The sequence below is a fragment of the Engystomops pustulosus genome, chromosome 2 (genome assembly GCF_040894005.1).
Source record: "Engystomops pustulosus chromosome 2, aEngPut4.maternal, whole genome shotgun sequence".
In the NCBI taxonomy this organism is placed as follows: Eukaryota; Metazoa; Chordata; class Amphibia; order Anura; family Leptodactylidae; genus Engystomops; species Engystomops pustulosus.
Genome location: NC_092412.1, coordinates 182875329 through 182894495, shown reverse-complemented (window position 1 = coordinate 182894495; position 19167 = coordinate 182875329). Strand labels below are relative to the sequence as shown.

Below are 19167 nucleotides of genomic sequence, written 5' to 3'. Positions count from 1 at the left end.
TGGAAGCATTACTCAGAGATTTTGGTCCATATTGACATGATGGCATCACACAGTTGCCGCAGATTTGTCGGCTGCACATCCATGATGCGAATCTCCCGTTCCACCACATCCCAAAGATGCTCTATTGGATTGAGATCTGGTGACTGTGGAGGCCATTTGAGTACAGTGAACTCATTGTCATGTTCAAGAAACCAGTCTGAGATGATTCCAGCTTTATGACATGGCGTATTATCCTGCTGAAAGTAGCCATCAGATGTTGGGTACATTGTGGTCATAAAGGGATGGACATGGTCAGCAACAATACTCAGGTAGGCTGTGGCATTGCAATGATGCTCAATTGGTACCAAGGGGCCCAAAGAGTGCCAAGAAAATATTCCCCACACCATGACACCACCACCACCAGCCTGAACCGTTGATACAAGGCAGGATGGATCCATGCTTTCATGTTGTTGACGCCAAATTCTGACCCTACCATCCGAATGTCGCAGCAGAAATCAAGACTCATCAGACCAGGCAACGTTTTTCCAACCTTCTATTGTCCAATTTCGATGAGCTTGTGCAAATTGTAGCCTCAGTTTCCTGTTCTTAGCTGAAAGGAGTGGCACCCAGTGTGGTCTTCTGCTGCTGTAGCCCATCTGCCTCAAAGTTCGACGTACTGTGCGTTCAGAGATGCTCTTCTGCCTACCTCGGTTGTAACGGGTGGCGATTTGAGTCACTGTTGCATTTCTATCAGCTCGAACCAATCTGCCCATTCTCCTCTGACCTCTGACATCAACGAGGCATTTCCGCCCACAGAACTGCCGCTCACTGGATGTTTTTTCATTTTCGGACCATTCTCTGTAAACCCTAGAGATGGTTGTGCGTGAAAATCCCAGTAGATCAGCAGTTTCTGAAATACTCAGACCAGCCCTTCTGGCACCAACAACCATGCCACGTTCAAAGGCACTCAAATCACCTTTCTTCCCCATACTGATGCTCGGTTTGAACTGCAGGAGATTGTCTTGACCATGTCTACATGCCTAAATGCACTGAGTTGCCGCCATGTGATTGGCTGATTAGAAATTAAGTGTTAACGAGCAGTTGGACAGATGTACCTAATAAAGTGGCCGGTGAGTGTATATTAATAATAATGATACTAGTAATAATTATTATCGCTATGAATATTATAATTAGGATTTCCTCTATGTAAGCATTGTTATCTAGGTGGTATTATACTGTCAGTGACTTTGGTATTTTTAAGGGAACAGTGTGGAGATGTCCTGCACATCAGGCAGTGAATTCAGCAGTGATAAACCAAAGCTGCGAGAAGTGGTAGTGAAGTCATCTTCCTGACGAAGCAGATCATCTCCTGTAAAGTACTGCTGGCCACAAATGTCTGTGTCACTGACTAACTACTAGTATGTGAGACAGCGCCAGCCTGTGTAGTGTCAGTCATTAGTAATGTCAGCTTTTTGTGATCAGAGTGTGGGAACTTTTTAAAGATTTGTCTACAAATGCATTTGGACGAATATAGCAGGGGATCAGGGTTATGGTGCTGGGGTCGGAGGGGGGGGGGCTGCTTTAGTATTTTTTATTTTGGGAGCCTCACTTTTAGTTTTGCCAAGGGCCCCACTTTGTCTAAAACTGTCCATGGATGCAGCTATGTTCATGAGACCTAAGAGAGGTCAGGCTTTGTATGCATTGTAAAGTTAATACAAAGAATGCAGCACAGAACACAGAGAACTGGAATATAAAGTATCTAAAAAAGTATAATGAAATATCCTATTTTTATTTGCCAGAAACAACTCATATATGAAGAACATTTAGACATTCTCATAACCCCTGATGAAGCAAGACAAAACAAATGTCAGGTGATGTCCACCCTTGGTCTATATATACCTGTGTATGTATTGTATATGTATGCCTTGTCCTCTGTTATTCTTCTAGGTAATGTGCAATACTTGTTTGTAAGCAAATGCCTTGACTAGATCTGGACTATACCTGCTATACATCTATACAGGTATATGGTGATCTATTTATCATGTATATTTAGTCATTTGACCATTTTAAATGGATTTATTTTAATTGATCTAATAAAGTTTTATTTTATGCTTTTTACATTTTGATTGTTTTTTCTGTAGTGGTTTTTAATTTTGGGTACAATCTATTAAATCTAGTTGGGGGTACACTGTGTCCATGCCCCCTATTATTGTATCGGTCTACATTCTCGAATAAACATCAGATATATTTGAGAATATTTATTATTACTGTTTTCAATTGAGACAGCTTAGAACAGTGATGGTGAACCTTTTATTGTGCCCAAACTACAACCAAAACCCACTTATTTATCACAAAGTGGCAACATTGCAATTTAAGCAATAAACTTATCATATCAGTATCCTGAGAACACCAGTAAAAAGAAGGAGCACAAATTCAGCTTCCCCTGAACAGAAGGAATTGTCAGACGTGGAGCCGGGGCTACAATGATAATGCAGATCTGTCAACCCCATCCAATCCCTCCAGTAGTCTCAGGCAGAGTTGTTGCTTTAAAGGAGTTAACCAGAGATTGAATAGCTTGATTGATTTCTTCCAAAAACAGCATTACACCTGACCATGGTTTGTACCAGTATTGGGACTCCGCTCTAATCATCTCTATCCAGCCGAGTTGCAATACCGACAGAAAACATACTCAGGTGTGGCACTGTCTATGGAAGAAAGCAGACAAGTTTTTCAACCTCCTGCCAACGCTTTTAAGATAGCACTGAGCGCGACAAGTCCTTAGCTGTATGGGAATCCATGAAGATGCCTTGTGTCCTTTCTGGTCATGGCCTGGGTGCCCAAAGAGAGGGCTCCAAGTGCCACCTCTGGCACCCGTGCCATAGGTTCACCACCACTAGCTTAGAACTATCGGTTCATTACACTTTGCCAGACACTTATGTTCTTCTTATGCTACCTCTCATGTGGTGAGACTTGCCCCTTTTAGCCCAGCATTTTGATGACATGTTCTTTGAGTAAAGCTATACTACTTTAATAGACCCTTTTCAGGAAAAAAAAAAGTCTAAGGCTATATTAATACATCCATGTGGTTAACAAGGTGGTATCCTGGGATGAAGCACATGACTGCATGGAGAAAGGAGCATTAGTGAGCGCACCTCACCCATCCCTTCTCTATAGAAAGCTGGAAAACAAATCAGGACATATCCTATCTTTTGCGGTGCAGTCCCCCGCCATGGTCAGGGTGTGGTAATACACTTTGTGTTCCCGCACAGTGACTTGGTGCTATAGAAGTCTGTGGCGGCTGAGATCTGGCTGCAATTTGTGTGGCCCCCAATACAGACGTGTGAATGGAGCCGTAACTGTAGTGTGAAATCTCACACTGAGAAGAATGGTTCAGTAAGTCATCAGTGAGAAATCACTGTGAGAAACCACTGAAGCCAGGAAGAGAAGAGAAAATAAATCTGTATGTGTCCATAAACCTAAATGAAATAGCACTAATATACATAATATCAAGTTAAGCTTTACTGGACAGAATTCTGGCCTACTAACGCATATTTCTATCATATATAAACATCATACAAATATAATTGTTTATATCTGGCAAACATAAATCTCCACTGTTTTCTGCCTCATTGCACATTTTATGTTGTCCTGTATTTTTCGATTGGAAATAATTATCAAGATTGGACTCAATGAAGCATAGCAGGATGAGAAAAAAACTCTCATGTCTGTAATTGTTGAGGGCACTTGTGCAACAGTCAGCATGTATATCCATATTATATTATCTATCCCAAAGAAAATAACATAGAGCATCACCAGCCTCAACACATCTTGAGCAGCTTTCGATTCAGCAGCCAGATTTTGGTTTGCCTTTTGGCTTCTGATGCCCTGAACTTTCTTGCGGTGTCTGTAAAGAGTCTGTAGGATTAAAAAACTGCTATAAACCATAATTGCAACAAAGGCAAAGTCCCTTGCAGACACAGCAAAGCCGTTGATAATGTAGCTCACCTGATTGGGAAAATAAACGCAACAAAATCCTAGGTTTAAGGTGAATCTTGGAACGCTGTCGTTTTTTGGTAGAGCAGAAAAAAACGGTGCTGCTATGCACACAGCCATATTAAGCACCCAGATAGATACTAGAGATAAACTTAAGTATCTTATATCTTTCAGCTTGACAAAGAACCATCTTGAATTGGGGATGATAGTAACTGCTTGTAATACACTGAGCAGACATGTCACACATACAGACAATGCACGCACAATCCTGTAAATATACACAACAGCTTTACAGTAAAAGTCATTCAGAACATGGTTTATTCCAAAAACTGTCATGGTCTGTGGTACTCCTCGTGTTAGCAGAACCATCATGTTAACAAAGGCTAAATGGGAAAGGATTATGTCAACCGGCAGGAGTTTGCATTTGCTGCAGAGTACGGATGCATAGGACAATAAAATAATGCAATTACTTATGATACCGATGCTTGTCTGAAGAAGAAATGACACTCCTTTAATGATAATGCAGAGATCCATTTACTGTATGTCGGAATGCTTTTACAGCATGGATGAGCAAATAAATTGTGAAGAAAGTTTTCATTCAGTTGACCTCAGCAGCAAATTCATTGTCAAATGTAAGATTTCTTGCCAGCAAAAACTTCACTTTGAAATGACTTCTATAGAATAGATTAAAAAGGACATCAAAATATGTTATTCCATTACCAATCCCCCATTCAACTCCATTCTTCAAGCTATGTTAATTTTATGCAGCCCTGAGTTTTGTTGCAGATATCTAGAAAGAATCTATGTGATCTGCCTTGCGTATTTTTATTATGCATACACATGAAAAAAATGTATAAATTGTAAAGAAGCAGCATGTAATACAACATTCTGTCAGGTACATGCCCAAAACTGTGACAAAAGTCCATCCAAAACAGTAAAAAAGAAAATAGCAGCACTCCAATTAAGGTGTCCAACTCAACAGGGGAAGCTGGTAAATAATGGTCATGTTCTCACTAATGGGTAGAGAGGCGGAATGGGCATGCCTTCTGCTGATCCATTCAATAGTATAGGAGTACTGTCTGCAGCACTTACATAGACAGTGAATGGGAGTGTTCAGGATAGCCGAGTACTGTCCATGGCAATATGCAACACTTCCATACTATTAAATGAAGTGGAAGGACAAATACCATCAATTAGTAAGAACATGGCTGGTGGAGGTCTCATTCTCATTTCAGCAGTTGGACTCTCACCGATCCTCTTGTTATCCCCTTTTATATTTGTTATGTCTTACCGCGGGTATATTTTATCTTGTGATGTGATGGCATGCCACTAGAATATACCATCGCCTTATTATTAGTGGAGTCTGACCTCTGATGATCATTTGAATGAATGAGAAAGGGCATTAGCAATTAATGAGTAGCTCATTTTCATTAAACAGAATTACCCCCCCCCCTTTTTTTTTTCAACCCTCCCTTGCCCAAAGCCACCCCCACCCCTTAGGGACTGCGTGGACAAAAACAAACATGTAAACAAAATTACTCCTTTAGTTTATATTTATTTAAAATCCCTTGCATCTTTTTCCTCAATAACATAGGTCATAATTTCCTAAATAACCAGTTTTCATCATAACTTGTTTTGTTAAGTTATGTGTGGTACACACATCTAGAGGACACTCATATGTTACAACAATGTGCAATGTGTTTTAGTTAACCTTTTCTAACACTAGCACACCTGCCTTGTAGTAAGAATGGAGATGTAGATCCAACATAAAAGTTTTCTACTACCGGTAGGAAAATATCTGAATATCTTCCATAAATCTAATATATACATTTTAAGCATACTGTCAAGAAGACTGTACACAATACACAGGAAAATATTCATGTTTAATGCAGAAACTTCTATGTCAGAGGTACATGTTATGAACATGTTTATCCAATTTTTTCCACATTGTACATGGAAACTGGAGAGCAATGAGTTTTCATCAAAAATGAAAATGCTCCACTGTACTGATCCACATAAATCCTCTTATAACCAGGCCCACTGAAAAGGTTTATGAACCAGGACCAAAGAAAGGCCATATTTAAAATGGTACGCAACTATACTCTATGTAGATATAATAATAAATAAAATCACAACACAAATTATTAAGATTATTCAGAAAATGTATAAAAAGCTTTCATTTAATCTTCATTCTCCACTTACCAGTCTTTAACAATATAGTAGGCCACGTAGTGTTGACTTACAGTCAAAGAAATGTGAGGCTTTTATGTATTCATTGCTTTTATAAGCATTCAGTCCCACCCCCTGTCAGCTGACTACCGTTTTGGGATTTTCTGTGTATTAACCCCTTTAAGATCTCTTAGTTGTTTCACACAAATTGTTTCCTAATGTAAAGGCCATATATGTTCAACCTTATTTAAGATGCCATGTATAGTAGCATTTATTTTAAATCAATGTCAATTTTGAAGTAAATTGCTTAAGTTTTTATTTCTCAATGTTTTTCACAGAACGTCATGAGTTCTGCTTTAAATTTCCACAGTTGTGGATATTCCAGAGATGTCTTTGTAATGTGAATGTGATGTTTTGGAATAGTTTGCACATTTTATTTATTAGAATAAATATACTGTATATTTACAAGTTAGTTTTTTGTCATTTAACAATGTGTTCAAGCAGCTTCTGGGTTATTTAACCCCTTAAGGACGCAGGGTATTTTCGCTAATTTCTTGCTCTCCATCTTCAAAAATCCATAACTTTTTCATTTTTCCGTGTACAGACCTGTGTGAGGGCTTATTTTGTGCGTAACAAATTTTACTTTCCCATGATGTTATTTATTATTCCATGCCATGTAGTGGGAAGCCGCAAAAAAATTCCAAATGTGGAAAAATTGAAAAAAACTGCATGTGCGTCATGTTCTTGTGGGCTCAGTTTTTACGACTTTCACTCTGCGCTCCAAATAACACCTCTAATTTATTCTTTGGTTCAGTACGATCGTGGTGATACCAAATTTATACAGGTTTTATTGCGTTTTAATACATTTTCAAAAATTAAACGAATGTATACAAAAAAGAAAATTTTTTTTTTTGCCATCTTCTGACGCGAATAACTTTTTCATACTTTGGCGCATGGAGCTGTGTGAGGTGTCATTTTTTGCGAAATGAGCCGACGTTCTCATTGCTAACATTTTGAGGACTGTGCAACATTTTGATAATTTTTTATTACATTTTTTATGTCATCTAAAAAGGTGTAAAAGTCGCGTTTTGGACATTTGGGCGCCATTTGCCGTTCCGGAGGTCACCGCCGTCAATAACCGTTTTTATATTTTGATAGATCGGGCATTTTGGGACGCGGCGATACCTATTGTGTCTGTGATTTTTACTAGTGGAAAAAAAAGTGGGAAAAAAAAAGAAAATAAAAAGTTTAAAAAACTTTTTTTTTTCTTTTTTTTCCCACTATTTCTTAGACCCTCTAGGGTACATTAACCCTAGATGGTCTGATCGCTCCTGCCATATACTGCAATACTACTGTATCGCAGTATATGGCATTTCTGCTCACTATACATTACAATGAGCCACAGGCTCATTGTAATGGATATGCAGAAGCCATGTATCCTCGGGTCAAACGAAGACCCGAGGCTACCATGGCAACCGATCGCCGCCCCCCGATGACGTTCGGGGGAGCGGCGATCGGAGGTAAGCACGGACCGCGGGTGATAGCGATGGGTCTTTGCTGCGATAAGCAGCAAAGCCCATCTCTGTATGAAGAAGGCTCAGCCCGTGAGCCTTCTTCATACAACCTTCACAGCTCCGGAGCGTGAAGGGGTTAATAGACAAGTTGTATCATGAAGATTTGTGACTATATATCTGTGAAATATATATCCAACAGTTTGTGGTAAGCCTAAATATTTTAAGAAAAGTATGTAAATATTATCATAATAAAATAATTTAATCATTGCCCCATGTATTTGGAAAATGAAAGGGGTTCTCAGCCCTAATATGGTCTCATGAGGGTGGTGGAGAATTACATTTTTACATTCTAACATCAACACCAATATGTACAAATGCTCAAGTAGTAATTGCTTCCACATTGAGTAACTTCTGGGACTTCTAGCACAATAGTCATTGAGGTCACCACCCCCTGCAGGACCTTCTTTACTTTATTTGTACAGTGGTAGTTAGTATGAGTTCCGTACAGGATCTTAGCAGGGAAGCAGGGGGTCCTAGTAGCGCTGATAACTATTATGCCAGGAGTCCTGAGGCAGTATTCAATCTAGGGAATATGGCCACAATCTGCCCTGTATTGTATGTGCTGAATTTGTCTGTGTGAAGCTGCATAGTCAGATATAACTCATCAAAATATCAGTGGTTTTTCATATAATGTATATTTTTTACATTATATTATTACTTTACTGAACTTGTCAATTGATCTTGTAATTAATAAAAAGTTAATGTGAATCTAAGGTCTATTCACATCATGTTAGCAACCCATCCTGTATGAACGCTTTACAATCCAGATGTACTGTACATCTGTACAAACCCATCATAGATAGAGATAGATGAGATATAAAGATAGATGCAATTGGGTGCACACCCAAGCCACAGGTCCTTCAAAAATAAACCAAAGAAGAAAGCAGCACTCCAATGATGGATAGTACAAAAATAGCATAGTGGTCTATATTATATTTTACATGCAATGTAATAGAGACTACAATTCTAGATGTGACTGGAGTATCAGAAATTATCTCAGTGCCTCTACAACAGTGTTGGATAAGCATCTCAATCAAAATTTTATTAACTCATACATACGCTGTCTTGTACTAAGAATGTCCTTCATTGCCTATAGAAACCAATCAGAGCTCAGGACTGTGATAAATGACCTGTTGCAAAATAGAAGCTGAGCTGTGATTGGTTGCTGTATAGGCTAACTGTCAGGGCAGCCAGCATACAAAGGCTCCTATAGTCATTAGGGTTCTAAGCATATTTTGGAAAGTGCAGGTTGAAAATTTACATTCAAAGCATAGTCAATTACATAAACTGGGTCACAGGACACATCTGTGCACAATTTTGTGATTGTAGGTGCAGCATTGTGAGTTCCTTCAGCAAACATATATATACATAAATGCATACATATATACATACATACACTCAGCTTTACATATTAGTTGTCTGGACTGTGATAAATCAAAAGCATTTTATAATTTGTGATCTAGGTTTGTACTGTATGTAAACAGGAATAGTAAATTTGGGTCATGTGTGCGGTTACTCTAATGGTTGTCTTTTCCACATGTGGTTGAGAACTTGGTTTAACTGAATTGTTTTGAAGCACTCTGTTTTGGAAACTCTCACAATGGCTATATCTTTAAAGGGAATGTATAAAAATTATTTCTATGTGCATAAATAATTCTCCGATAGTTCATCTTGGGCCAATGCTCCAGATCAGCAAGTTTATCCCTTAGCTCTCTGTTCTTCACACTTATCCTATCAGTTTTACTTTTTAGTAAGGAGGAAATCTTCTCTAAACTACAAACTTATTCTTCTATTCTCCTTGTTGCTCCAACTTGTCCTGCCAGTTGTTCTATGGCTACACTTTTTTTTTAATCAGATAACTTTTATTAAAGCATATAAACTTCACAGTATTAATATGCAGAGATCATAATCACAACAGTGCAAGTATACAATCAGTTTTAAACATATACAACACAATTCTGGCCGTCCATCAGGGCGAACCCTCAGCCATCTCCGTATCAGATCTTCTACCCCTATACCGGGACACTCCAGCCACTTATTCCTTTGCTTCCCAAATTTCTTGACCGCGTTTCTCTTCAGGTACACCCCCAACTCCATCTTAATTGTATTATTTAGTGATCTTTTAATTTCCGACATTCCTGGAGGGTCAGCATCCAACCAGTGCCTTGCAATGGTCTTATGTACCTGGTACAACAATTTTGCCACTGCCATCTGTTCTGCCCTAGTGACATCAATCCCACCCACATACCCCAACACACAAACTTTAGGATCTTGCTGAATCTGGACTCGGAACACTTCCCATATAAAACGCTGAGTTTTGTTCCATAAACCCCTTTACTTTGGGCACGTCCAGAACATATGAAATATATTGCTCCCCTTCAGCTAGGCACCATGGGCAACACGTATCCGCCCTCAACCCATTCTTATGCAGCACCACCGGGGTCCTAAATGCCCTGTGTAATAGGAATAGTTGGGAATGCCTCTGTTCTACATTCAAGAATAATGTATTCAGAGACTCCAGAATCTCCTCCCATTCATTATCCGGCAATTCCCCAACCTCAAGGTCCCATTTCCTCCGTGTTGTGTCCATTGGGTCACCCAGCAGTTTATCCGATATTGTGCCATACAATATCAAAATAAGACTCCTCATGTTCTGTGCTTGCACAACCCCCGTCATAACTCCCAACGATGAAAACCCAACCTCCTCAGATTCAAATTGTGCCTGTAAGCTGTGTCGTATCTGCAGGTACTGAAAAAACATAGTCCTGGGTATCTGGAATTCCTTCACCAGTTGACTGAATGACTTAAGATTGGACCCGTCATACACTTGTTGTAAATATCCTAGCCCCCTCTGTTTCCAGCTTTGGACATTCTCCAACATATATACCTCACCCAGATGTGGATTATTCCATAATGGGGTATACTTCGTCCAAGATCCTATCCCCATTATCTGATTGTAAACCTTCCATATTCTCTGCATCAATGCTAATGTTGGGTATCGACTTCCCTTATTTCCCAACTTCCCCACCTCAAGGGCAGCTACTGGTTCCAACATGTCTCCAAAATGCTGAATCACCACTGGACACCAAGACTCCTCTCCCGGTCTCTCCCAACCCCCAAAATGCTGACACTCTGCGGCAATATAATATGTCCACACATCCAAAACCACCAGCCCCCCTTTATATTTGCAGTTGCAGTTTTTCCATTTTAAGTACCTAAATAAACCATGAATCTTCCTAAACCAGAACTTCAGTATCCGTACTGAAGCATTGTATAAGATATATAAAAATTGTGGCATTGTCATCTTAATTAAATTCGCCCGGCCTAAGGCCGATATTGGTGACTTACTCCACACCTGAACCCTGGAAAGCGCCTCTTTTAATATGGGTACTAGGTTCAATGCGACATAATCAGAAATTGTCCTGGTGACTTGGATACCCAAGTATCTAAATTCCTCTACTACCGGGATTACTTCCTCCTGTATCTCTGCCGGATAATTTCTAGACAAAGGTAACAATGCCGATTTCAGCCAAGTAATCCTAATGCCAGAAAATCCCCCAAAGTGTTCCAACACCTCCATTACCACTGGTAATGTAGTCTTGGCCTCGGACAAGAATAGGAGGACTTCATCTGCATATAATGCAACCCCCCCCCTCTATATTTAAATCCTTTTATGGCTGGATGTTGATGTATAATGCAAGCCTGGGGCTCAATGGCTAGGGCTAATTGAAGAGGCGAAAAGAGGACATGCCTGACTCGTACCTCTCTGCAGATTAAATTGTTCCGAAACCCCTCCATTTGCCCTCACATTCACCACCGGAGACTTATACAATATACGGACCCACTGTATGAAATTAGGTCCAAACCCTAGCTTATCTAGTACTGCCCATAAACATAGCCATTCTATGCTATCAAAAGCCTTGGCGGCATCTAGTGATACCACCATAGCTTTGTCCCAATGCACCTCGGTAGCCTGTAGATTTAGAAATAATCGCCAGAGACACTGGTCTATATACGACTTGGCAACTGGGCATCTTTCCCCTCTTTAAGGAGCACTACTATCAAGCGCTTCACAGGAAGCCGGTAAGCTACCTTGTTCCAAGCTTTCTTTCAATGTTTCCAACTTTTGTGGTAATAATATTTCCGCGAACTCTTTAAACATCCCTATTGGCACACCGTCCATCCCTGGCGCTTTATCATTGGCCATACCTCCCATCGCCTATTACAGTTCTTCCAAAGAAATAGGGGCCTCCAACATTTCCCTTGCACTCAGTCTAGGCATATTCACTCCTTCTAAAAAAAGAGTTCTGTTGTGACCTGGAATAATTGGCTCTAGAGGAATAAAATTGCCTATATAAGGTACTCAATACCTCCAATATACCCCTCGTGCCCGTGACCTCCCTCCCTTCAACATCCCTCAACCCATATATGTATGAATTTGTTCTCCGGGCATTCAACTTCCACGCTACCAGTTTTCCCGTTTGTTCCCCCTCGGCATAATATTGTTGCTTTAGGAACATAAGCTTGTACTCTGACTGTTCTAGCATATGCTCTGTTAATTGTTTCTGTGCTGCTGCCCACCCCAACTCTGTCTCCCGCGTACCGCAATGAATATGCTGCTCTTCTGCTTCCCTCACCCTACCCTGCAAGTCCCATGCAATTTGTTTAGATCTAGTTTTCACTTTTTTAATTTCCCTGGCGAGAGCCCCTTGTAGGAATATTTTCATGGCATCCCATATTACCACTCTAGACACGGATCCCTCATTATATTCTAGATAATCCTTTAAGCGTTCCTTCATTGTCATCCCATCTATCAGCTTCAGCCAAAAAGAATTCACACGCCACCCACTTTTAATATGCCCCCTCCCACAATTTACTGTAAATAAGAGAGGGGAATTATCAAATATCACCAGCGGCAAATAAGTAATATCCACCACAGCTGATATTGCTCTTTCCGTGCCTAAGATCATATAGCAAATAGTGGAGTTTGGAAGAGATAACCTAAGGTCTCCCCAAGCCACTTTTCAAAGTAAGTAATCGTGTGGGTTCTGACCTTCCACCTTCTCTGGCATTCCAGCAATTATCACATTATTGTGGCGCATTATTTCCAGGTCATCAGCTTTCGCCTGGAGGGCTAATATAGCTTGTGGCTGCTCCTGAACTTCCTGCCACAGAGGGGGTGTAACCTCTTCCACCTCATGTATTCTATTCTCCACAGCATGTCAATTTGAGCAATGTAGATGCTGCACTGTTCTAAGGATATCTGCAAGTGCAGACATCCAGAGGGGAGGACGGCGAAAAGAAAAAGCTGGCACAGAAATCGCAAGAGAAAACAAGTTTCTTGGCGCTGAGACCAACAGGTGACCCTTCGTCTACTGACATTGGCTTTACTATCCAGACTGACGCTTCTCCGCTTACCTTATTAGTTGATAACGCATATGATTCTTTTGATAATACATACCTTGTTAACAACCCACAGTCTTCCTTCCTTTCCACTTCAGCTCTGCACACTTATGCTTCTCTGAATGGAATTGAGGAAACCTATGGCACTGATAACAGTAACGTGATTAACCTTACTAATACTGCATTTTGCAATGACTAATGTGTTTGACCCCATACAGTTTGAGATTGATTTATTTAAAGGTATCCGAAAATTAAATTTGCACACATTTTTGTTTTTTCAGGCTAAAAGACAAAAAAAATGCACTACTAATGTTACTACTAACCCCACTCACAAATATAAGATCCTGTTACACACTTTCTTTAGAAGAAGTGTAGAGATGGGTATATTGTCTGAGAATACTGCTCTAAAACTATTTCCAGAAAGCCCTAAGTATCCAATGTGGTATTTTTTACCGAAAGTCCACAAATCTCTATATGCACCTCCAGGCCGCCCAATTGTGGCTGGCATTGGGTCCTTAACTGACCCGTTATCGCAATATCTTGATTGGCTCCTTTGCCCCCTCCTCTTAGATATTCCCTCGTATTTGAAAGATACAAACTCCTTTTTGAAGGTTATCAAAGATATTCATTGTAAAGAAGGTTATTCTCTGGCGTCCATTGACGTCAAAAGTCTCTATACTCGCATACATCAGGACTTAGGGGTACAATGCGTCCACAACATTTTGACTAATGCTCAAAAGAGCTCACAATACGTCAATTTTGTATGTGAAGGGTTAAAATTTGTGCTATCCCATAACGCCTTCATGTTTGATGACGGATGGTTTGTCCAGAGAACCGGCACTTCCATGGGCACTCCGGTGGCATGCACTTTGGCCAATCTTTTTCTCGCGTGTTTCGAGAGCCATTACATCTTCTCTCTGGACAACCCCTTCGTCTCAAACGTGAAGGCGTTCCATAGATATGCGGACAATTTTATCATATGGGAGGGCACCCGTACCCAGTTTTTTTATTTTGTGGAGCATTTGAACTCCTGTAACCTGATGAATATGCGTTTTGCTGCCATATATGGTGACAGACAACTCGACTTTTTGGACGTCAGGGTAAAGGAAGTTGGGTACCACGACATTCAGAAAGAGTTCGGCCACTAATTCATTGTTGCACTACCACAGTTTTCACCCAGTGCATACTAAAAAAGGCTTACTTTATAGTCAACTATTACGACTTAGAAGAATATATAATGATGAAACGCAATATAACTTTCGGACTGGAGAGTTGAGAGATCGACTATCGGCAAGGAGATACCCGATATAGCTGTTTCAGGAAGCATACAGTAAAGTTAGTGCACTATCCCAAGATGAATTATTGAAGAAATCCCAAAGGGATAAAGTCAAATACAATCACAACAATAGACACAACAAAAGGAGATTCTCATTTGAGTTTAGCCCCTGTGAAAAGATAATTCGGAATGCCATCCATAACAATTGGGGTATTCTAGAACAGGACCCACAGTTGAAGGAGATCACTACCACTAAACCCATCATTGTGTTTAGACGCTCCCCGACTATTAGAAGTATGCTGGTTAGAAGCAGATTCCACATCCCTCGTTGGTTAGAGAAAGGGGCTCCGGTAGAAAATTATAAATGCGGTTCATGTAATGTCTGAAATATATACATTTTGGAGGAGAGAGTTTAAAGGTCTACTCCTTTATCTCCTGCAAATCTACACATGTGGTATATATAATTTTTTGCCCCTGCAAATTTATCTATATTGGCAAAACCATACGTAGACTAGGAGTGCGTTTTAGAGAGCATCAGAGATCAATTAGCTCTGGCAATGGATGTCCACGATTGATCGAACACGTTTGAACTTGTCATGAGGGAAATCCTAATGTTTTAAAATTTGCTGCTATGGAAAAGGTCAAAGTGGATCCCCTGGGTGGAAAGAGAAATCAAACTTTACTGCAGCGGGAGAGTAAATATATTACAAGGTTTAAAGCTATAGGTCCTTTAGGTATGAACGATAGGAACAACCTTAATGTATTTCTGGAAATTGTCTGCCGGTTAATGTCACAAAAAACTCCATAGGTATGCCAATATATGGTACTGCTCTCGGCTCGGGTTTGCTGGAGAAACATTCTGCTATTTATATATTTATTTGGAGTGATTTCCCTGAAGAAAGATCGTGTATACACTTACTGTTACTGTTTTGTTTTTAAATTGGTAGCGTCTATGTATTCACATATTACCTGCACGTCACTTTGTTGTTTACTGTTGCCTTGACGCAGGCTGCCGATTGTGGCGCATATAATGTGCGCAGCGCCGACAGATGATGTCAATGGCTTGAAAAAGCGTGATCTAGCGCGAAACGGCCCGTCGTCTGGCTCCGCTCTTCCCTTGTTCTGCCCCTTGCCTGAATAAAGAAAAGTTCCACACACCGGTGAGTGCCTCCTTGCTTCTTTTTGGAGTAAGGATATCTGCAAGTGTAGGTTCAGCCTCAGGATCAGATATCTCTCTCTCTTCCGTTGCCTCTGTGACTTCTGTTACTATTTCCTTCTCCTCCGACATTGAGTCGTGCAGAGCTGTATATCTGGAGCCCAGAGACTTACTAGATGTCCCAGGCTGAGACTTCCTGCAGTGTGATGGGCGCCTTCTTGGGAACAGTGCTCTCCTTGCTTCTCCCGCGGCTTGTTGTGCTTGTTGCCAGGCATTTGCTGAACGGAGGGGTACTTCACCTTACGGTCGCAGCCACGTGAGAGCTACAGGATTAATGCAGGATTCTGGTAGCGGAGCTCTGGTGCAGCTAGGCCATGCCCCATTTCCCTCTAGGCCACGCCCCCTGAGTTAAGCTTTTGAATGCATGCAAAAATATCTTATTGTAGATTGTTTTTGTTTACCTCTACTTCTCCTCCCTTCAAGACAAATGGCAAATACAACCTCGGGACAGAGAGGAATGCAAAAAAATAAATAAAGTTAGTGTACATTCATTAGGTCAATTTTCCCCTGTTTAGTGACACTGAGCATTTAGGCTTGGTGATACTAAAACTAAAGCATGCACAATGAAGTTGGGGCGTACTATGCTGGTTTCATTAACTTACTGTGCAGGTACTGAGAGCACTAGAAATTAGTCTAATGACCTTATTGGACTCATCTCTAAGAAAATATAAACATTTATTTTTTGATAGCAGCAATGGAAATGTAACAGGGCAATTAGGGATTCTTAACCAAGGGACCTGTAGTTGTTTTAGTGCCCTCAATTACCTGACAGGTCCTTTTTACTTTTGTAATAAGAATGTGGAGAATATTGTGATGAAGTGAGGAACATACTGTAAGTCTGCAGTCACGGGTTATGGCTGGAAGAAGCTAACGTGACATCCAGGTAGAAAAAGAAAATAAAAAAAAATTCCCCCAATGCCCTTACAAATCTGCAACATCTCTTAAATGTTGGGATTCTCTGTTCTCTTCTCCTAAGAGGGTATACTACATGGAAACAATCTTATAGTAAAGCAGATTTCTGGCCCTGCATCTATGTAGCAATCTTATTTCTCTATAGTAATCTGGGTTTGAGTAAAATATCTATGTTGTAAACTTTGTTCTGGTTCTGTTCTGGTAACACACGTAACATCACCCCGGGCCTACTTCAGAACACTAGTGATTGTCTCTCTGCTGTCACTTCCATCATGTAGTCTCTCTTCTTGAAATTTAACCTACTAAGACTGAACTTCTTTCCACCATCCACTAACAGAGTCTATCCTAACCTCTGCATATCACTCTGTGGGATCACCATAACCCCAAAGCAGTAGGCCAGCTGTCTTGGGGTTATGCTGGACTCTGACCTCTTTTTTCCACTGCATATTCAATCCCTTGCTCGCTCTTGCCGAATGGATCTCAGAAACATTTCTAGAATCTGCCCTATTTCTCACAATTGTTGCTCTGATTCACTCTCGTCTAGACTACTGTAACTACTAATTGATTTTCCACTCACTAAACTCTCTCCTATCTATTCTTAAAGCAGTCAGGCTTGTATTTCAGACCAAACGCTACACAGAGGCCTCCAGTACTTCATGTCAGTCTACTCTATACATGTAGTAATCTTGGCTTTTGTACTTTTTTCATGTGGTTTGAGTTTAGGTATCAAAGTAGTGATCTTGGTTTTGGTAAAATACCTATGTACTGTATATACTCGTGTAAAAGCCCAAAAAATGTGCTGAAAATCCTCAACTCGGCTTAAACACGAGTCAACACACAAGTCCAGTACTAAAAAAACCCAAAACTTATATACTAACCCTCCGGTGTCCCCGATGCGCAGCGCTGCTCCCTCGATGTCAGCTCGGCTCCTATTCTGTCTTCCGCGCCTGTCTTCTTTCTTCTGTATCAGGCTGCAGGGCGCGGCCATGTTTCTTCTCGGCCGGCACATAGTATGATTTCAGCAACGGCCGCGTCATAGTATGTGCCTGCCGTCCGGGAAGAAACATGGCCGCGCCCTGCAGCCTGATACAGATAAAAGTAGACAGGCACGGAAGACAGAAGAAGAGCCGCGCTGACATCACGGGAGCCGCGCTGACATCGGGGGAGCCATGCTGTGCATCGGGGCCATCGGAGGGTGAGTATATAAGTTCTTTTCAGTGCTGGGCTGCTGTATACTACTGGGGGCAGGCTGGGCTGGCTGTATACTACTGGGGGCAGGCTGGGCTGGCTGTATACTACACGGGGCAGGCTGGGCTGGCTGTATACTACACGGGGCAGGCTGGGCTGGCTGTATACTACACGGGGCAGGCTGGGCTGGCTGTATACTACTGGGGGCAGGCTGGACTGTCTGTATACTACAGGGGGCAGGCTGGGCTGTCTGTATACTACTGGGGGCTGGCTGGGTTGGCTGTATACTACTGGGGGCAGGCTGGGCTGGCTGTATACTACAGGGTGCAGTCTGGGCTGGCTGTATACTACAGGGGGCAAGCTTGGCTGGCTCTATACTACAGGGGGCTGGCTGGGCAGGCTGTATACTACAGGGTGCAGGCTGGGCTGGCTGTATACTACTGGGGGAAGGCTGGGCTGGCTGTATATTACAGGGGGCAGGTTGGGCTGGCTGTATACTACAGGGGGCTGACTGTATACTACAGGGGGCAGGCTATGCTGGCTGTATACTATAGGGGGCTGGCTGTATACTACTGGGGGCTTGCTGGCTATATACTGGGGGGGGGGTCTGTGACCAATGCATTTCCTACCCTCGGCTTATACTCGAGTCAATAGGTTTTCACAGTTTTTGGTGGTAAAATTGGGGGTCTCGGCTTATACTCGGGTCGGCTTATACTTATAGTTATCTTTGTATCTTTTGGTAAAATACCTATGTAGTTATCTTTGTTCTGGTGATGTTTCTATGTAATTATCTTGATTCTGCTAATGAATGGATGTGTTTGCCTTGGTTCTACTAACATACCTATGTAGTAAACTTGGTTTTGGTAAAGTATTTATATAGTAATCTTATAATCTAAATGTCATTTAAAAACTGTGGATTGAGGCCGCAATCTATTAGCAGCCCAGGGCCAGTTATAGTCTTAGCCTTAGTCTTAACATTTTATTGAATGAAATACGTATTTGGTCCCATAGAAAAACCGAACGTAATATTTGGTACAGAAACGAATTACAGAGGTGAGACATTTCCTTTATTTCTATAGGGGCTAAAGGAGCCAATTAAACCAAACCTACCATCAAAATCATGCATGATAAGCCAGGAACACTTACTCATAGATCCATGTACCATGACTCTGGTAATATTCTATATTGTTATCCATGGCATCCTTCCTTCGGAAATCAACTTTAAAATTATGCTAATCATGCTAAGGAGACAGAAGGGCTCTGCGGGTCTTACCAGAACCCCTCCGTGCTATAGCTTCACAGGCTGTTATGCTGTGCAGGATCACTTCTTCTTCCCACTGTGTGCTGAAACTCACTGCTGCATGAGATTACACAATTATTATTTTAGAAGGAAGGGGGCTATGGATATAACAAATATAAGAATATCATGGTGCCTCTAGTAAGGCTACATTTACACG

General features: G+C 41.2%; 1 protein-coding gene across 1 annotated transcript; it reads right to left on the bottom strand.

Annotated features, from left to right (window-relative positions):
- Positions 1–3567: 3567 nt before the first annotated feature.
- Positions 3568–4506, bottom strand: LOC140117080 (olfactory receptor class A-like protein 1). Its single transcript, XM_072133511.1, has one exon. The coding sequence runs from the start codon at positions 4504–4506 to the stop codon at positions 3568–3570; it is 939 nt and encodes a 312-aa protein (XP_071989612.1).
- Positions 4507–19167: the final 14661 nt, after the last annotated feature.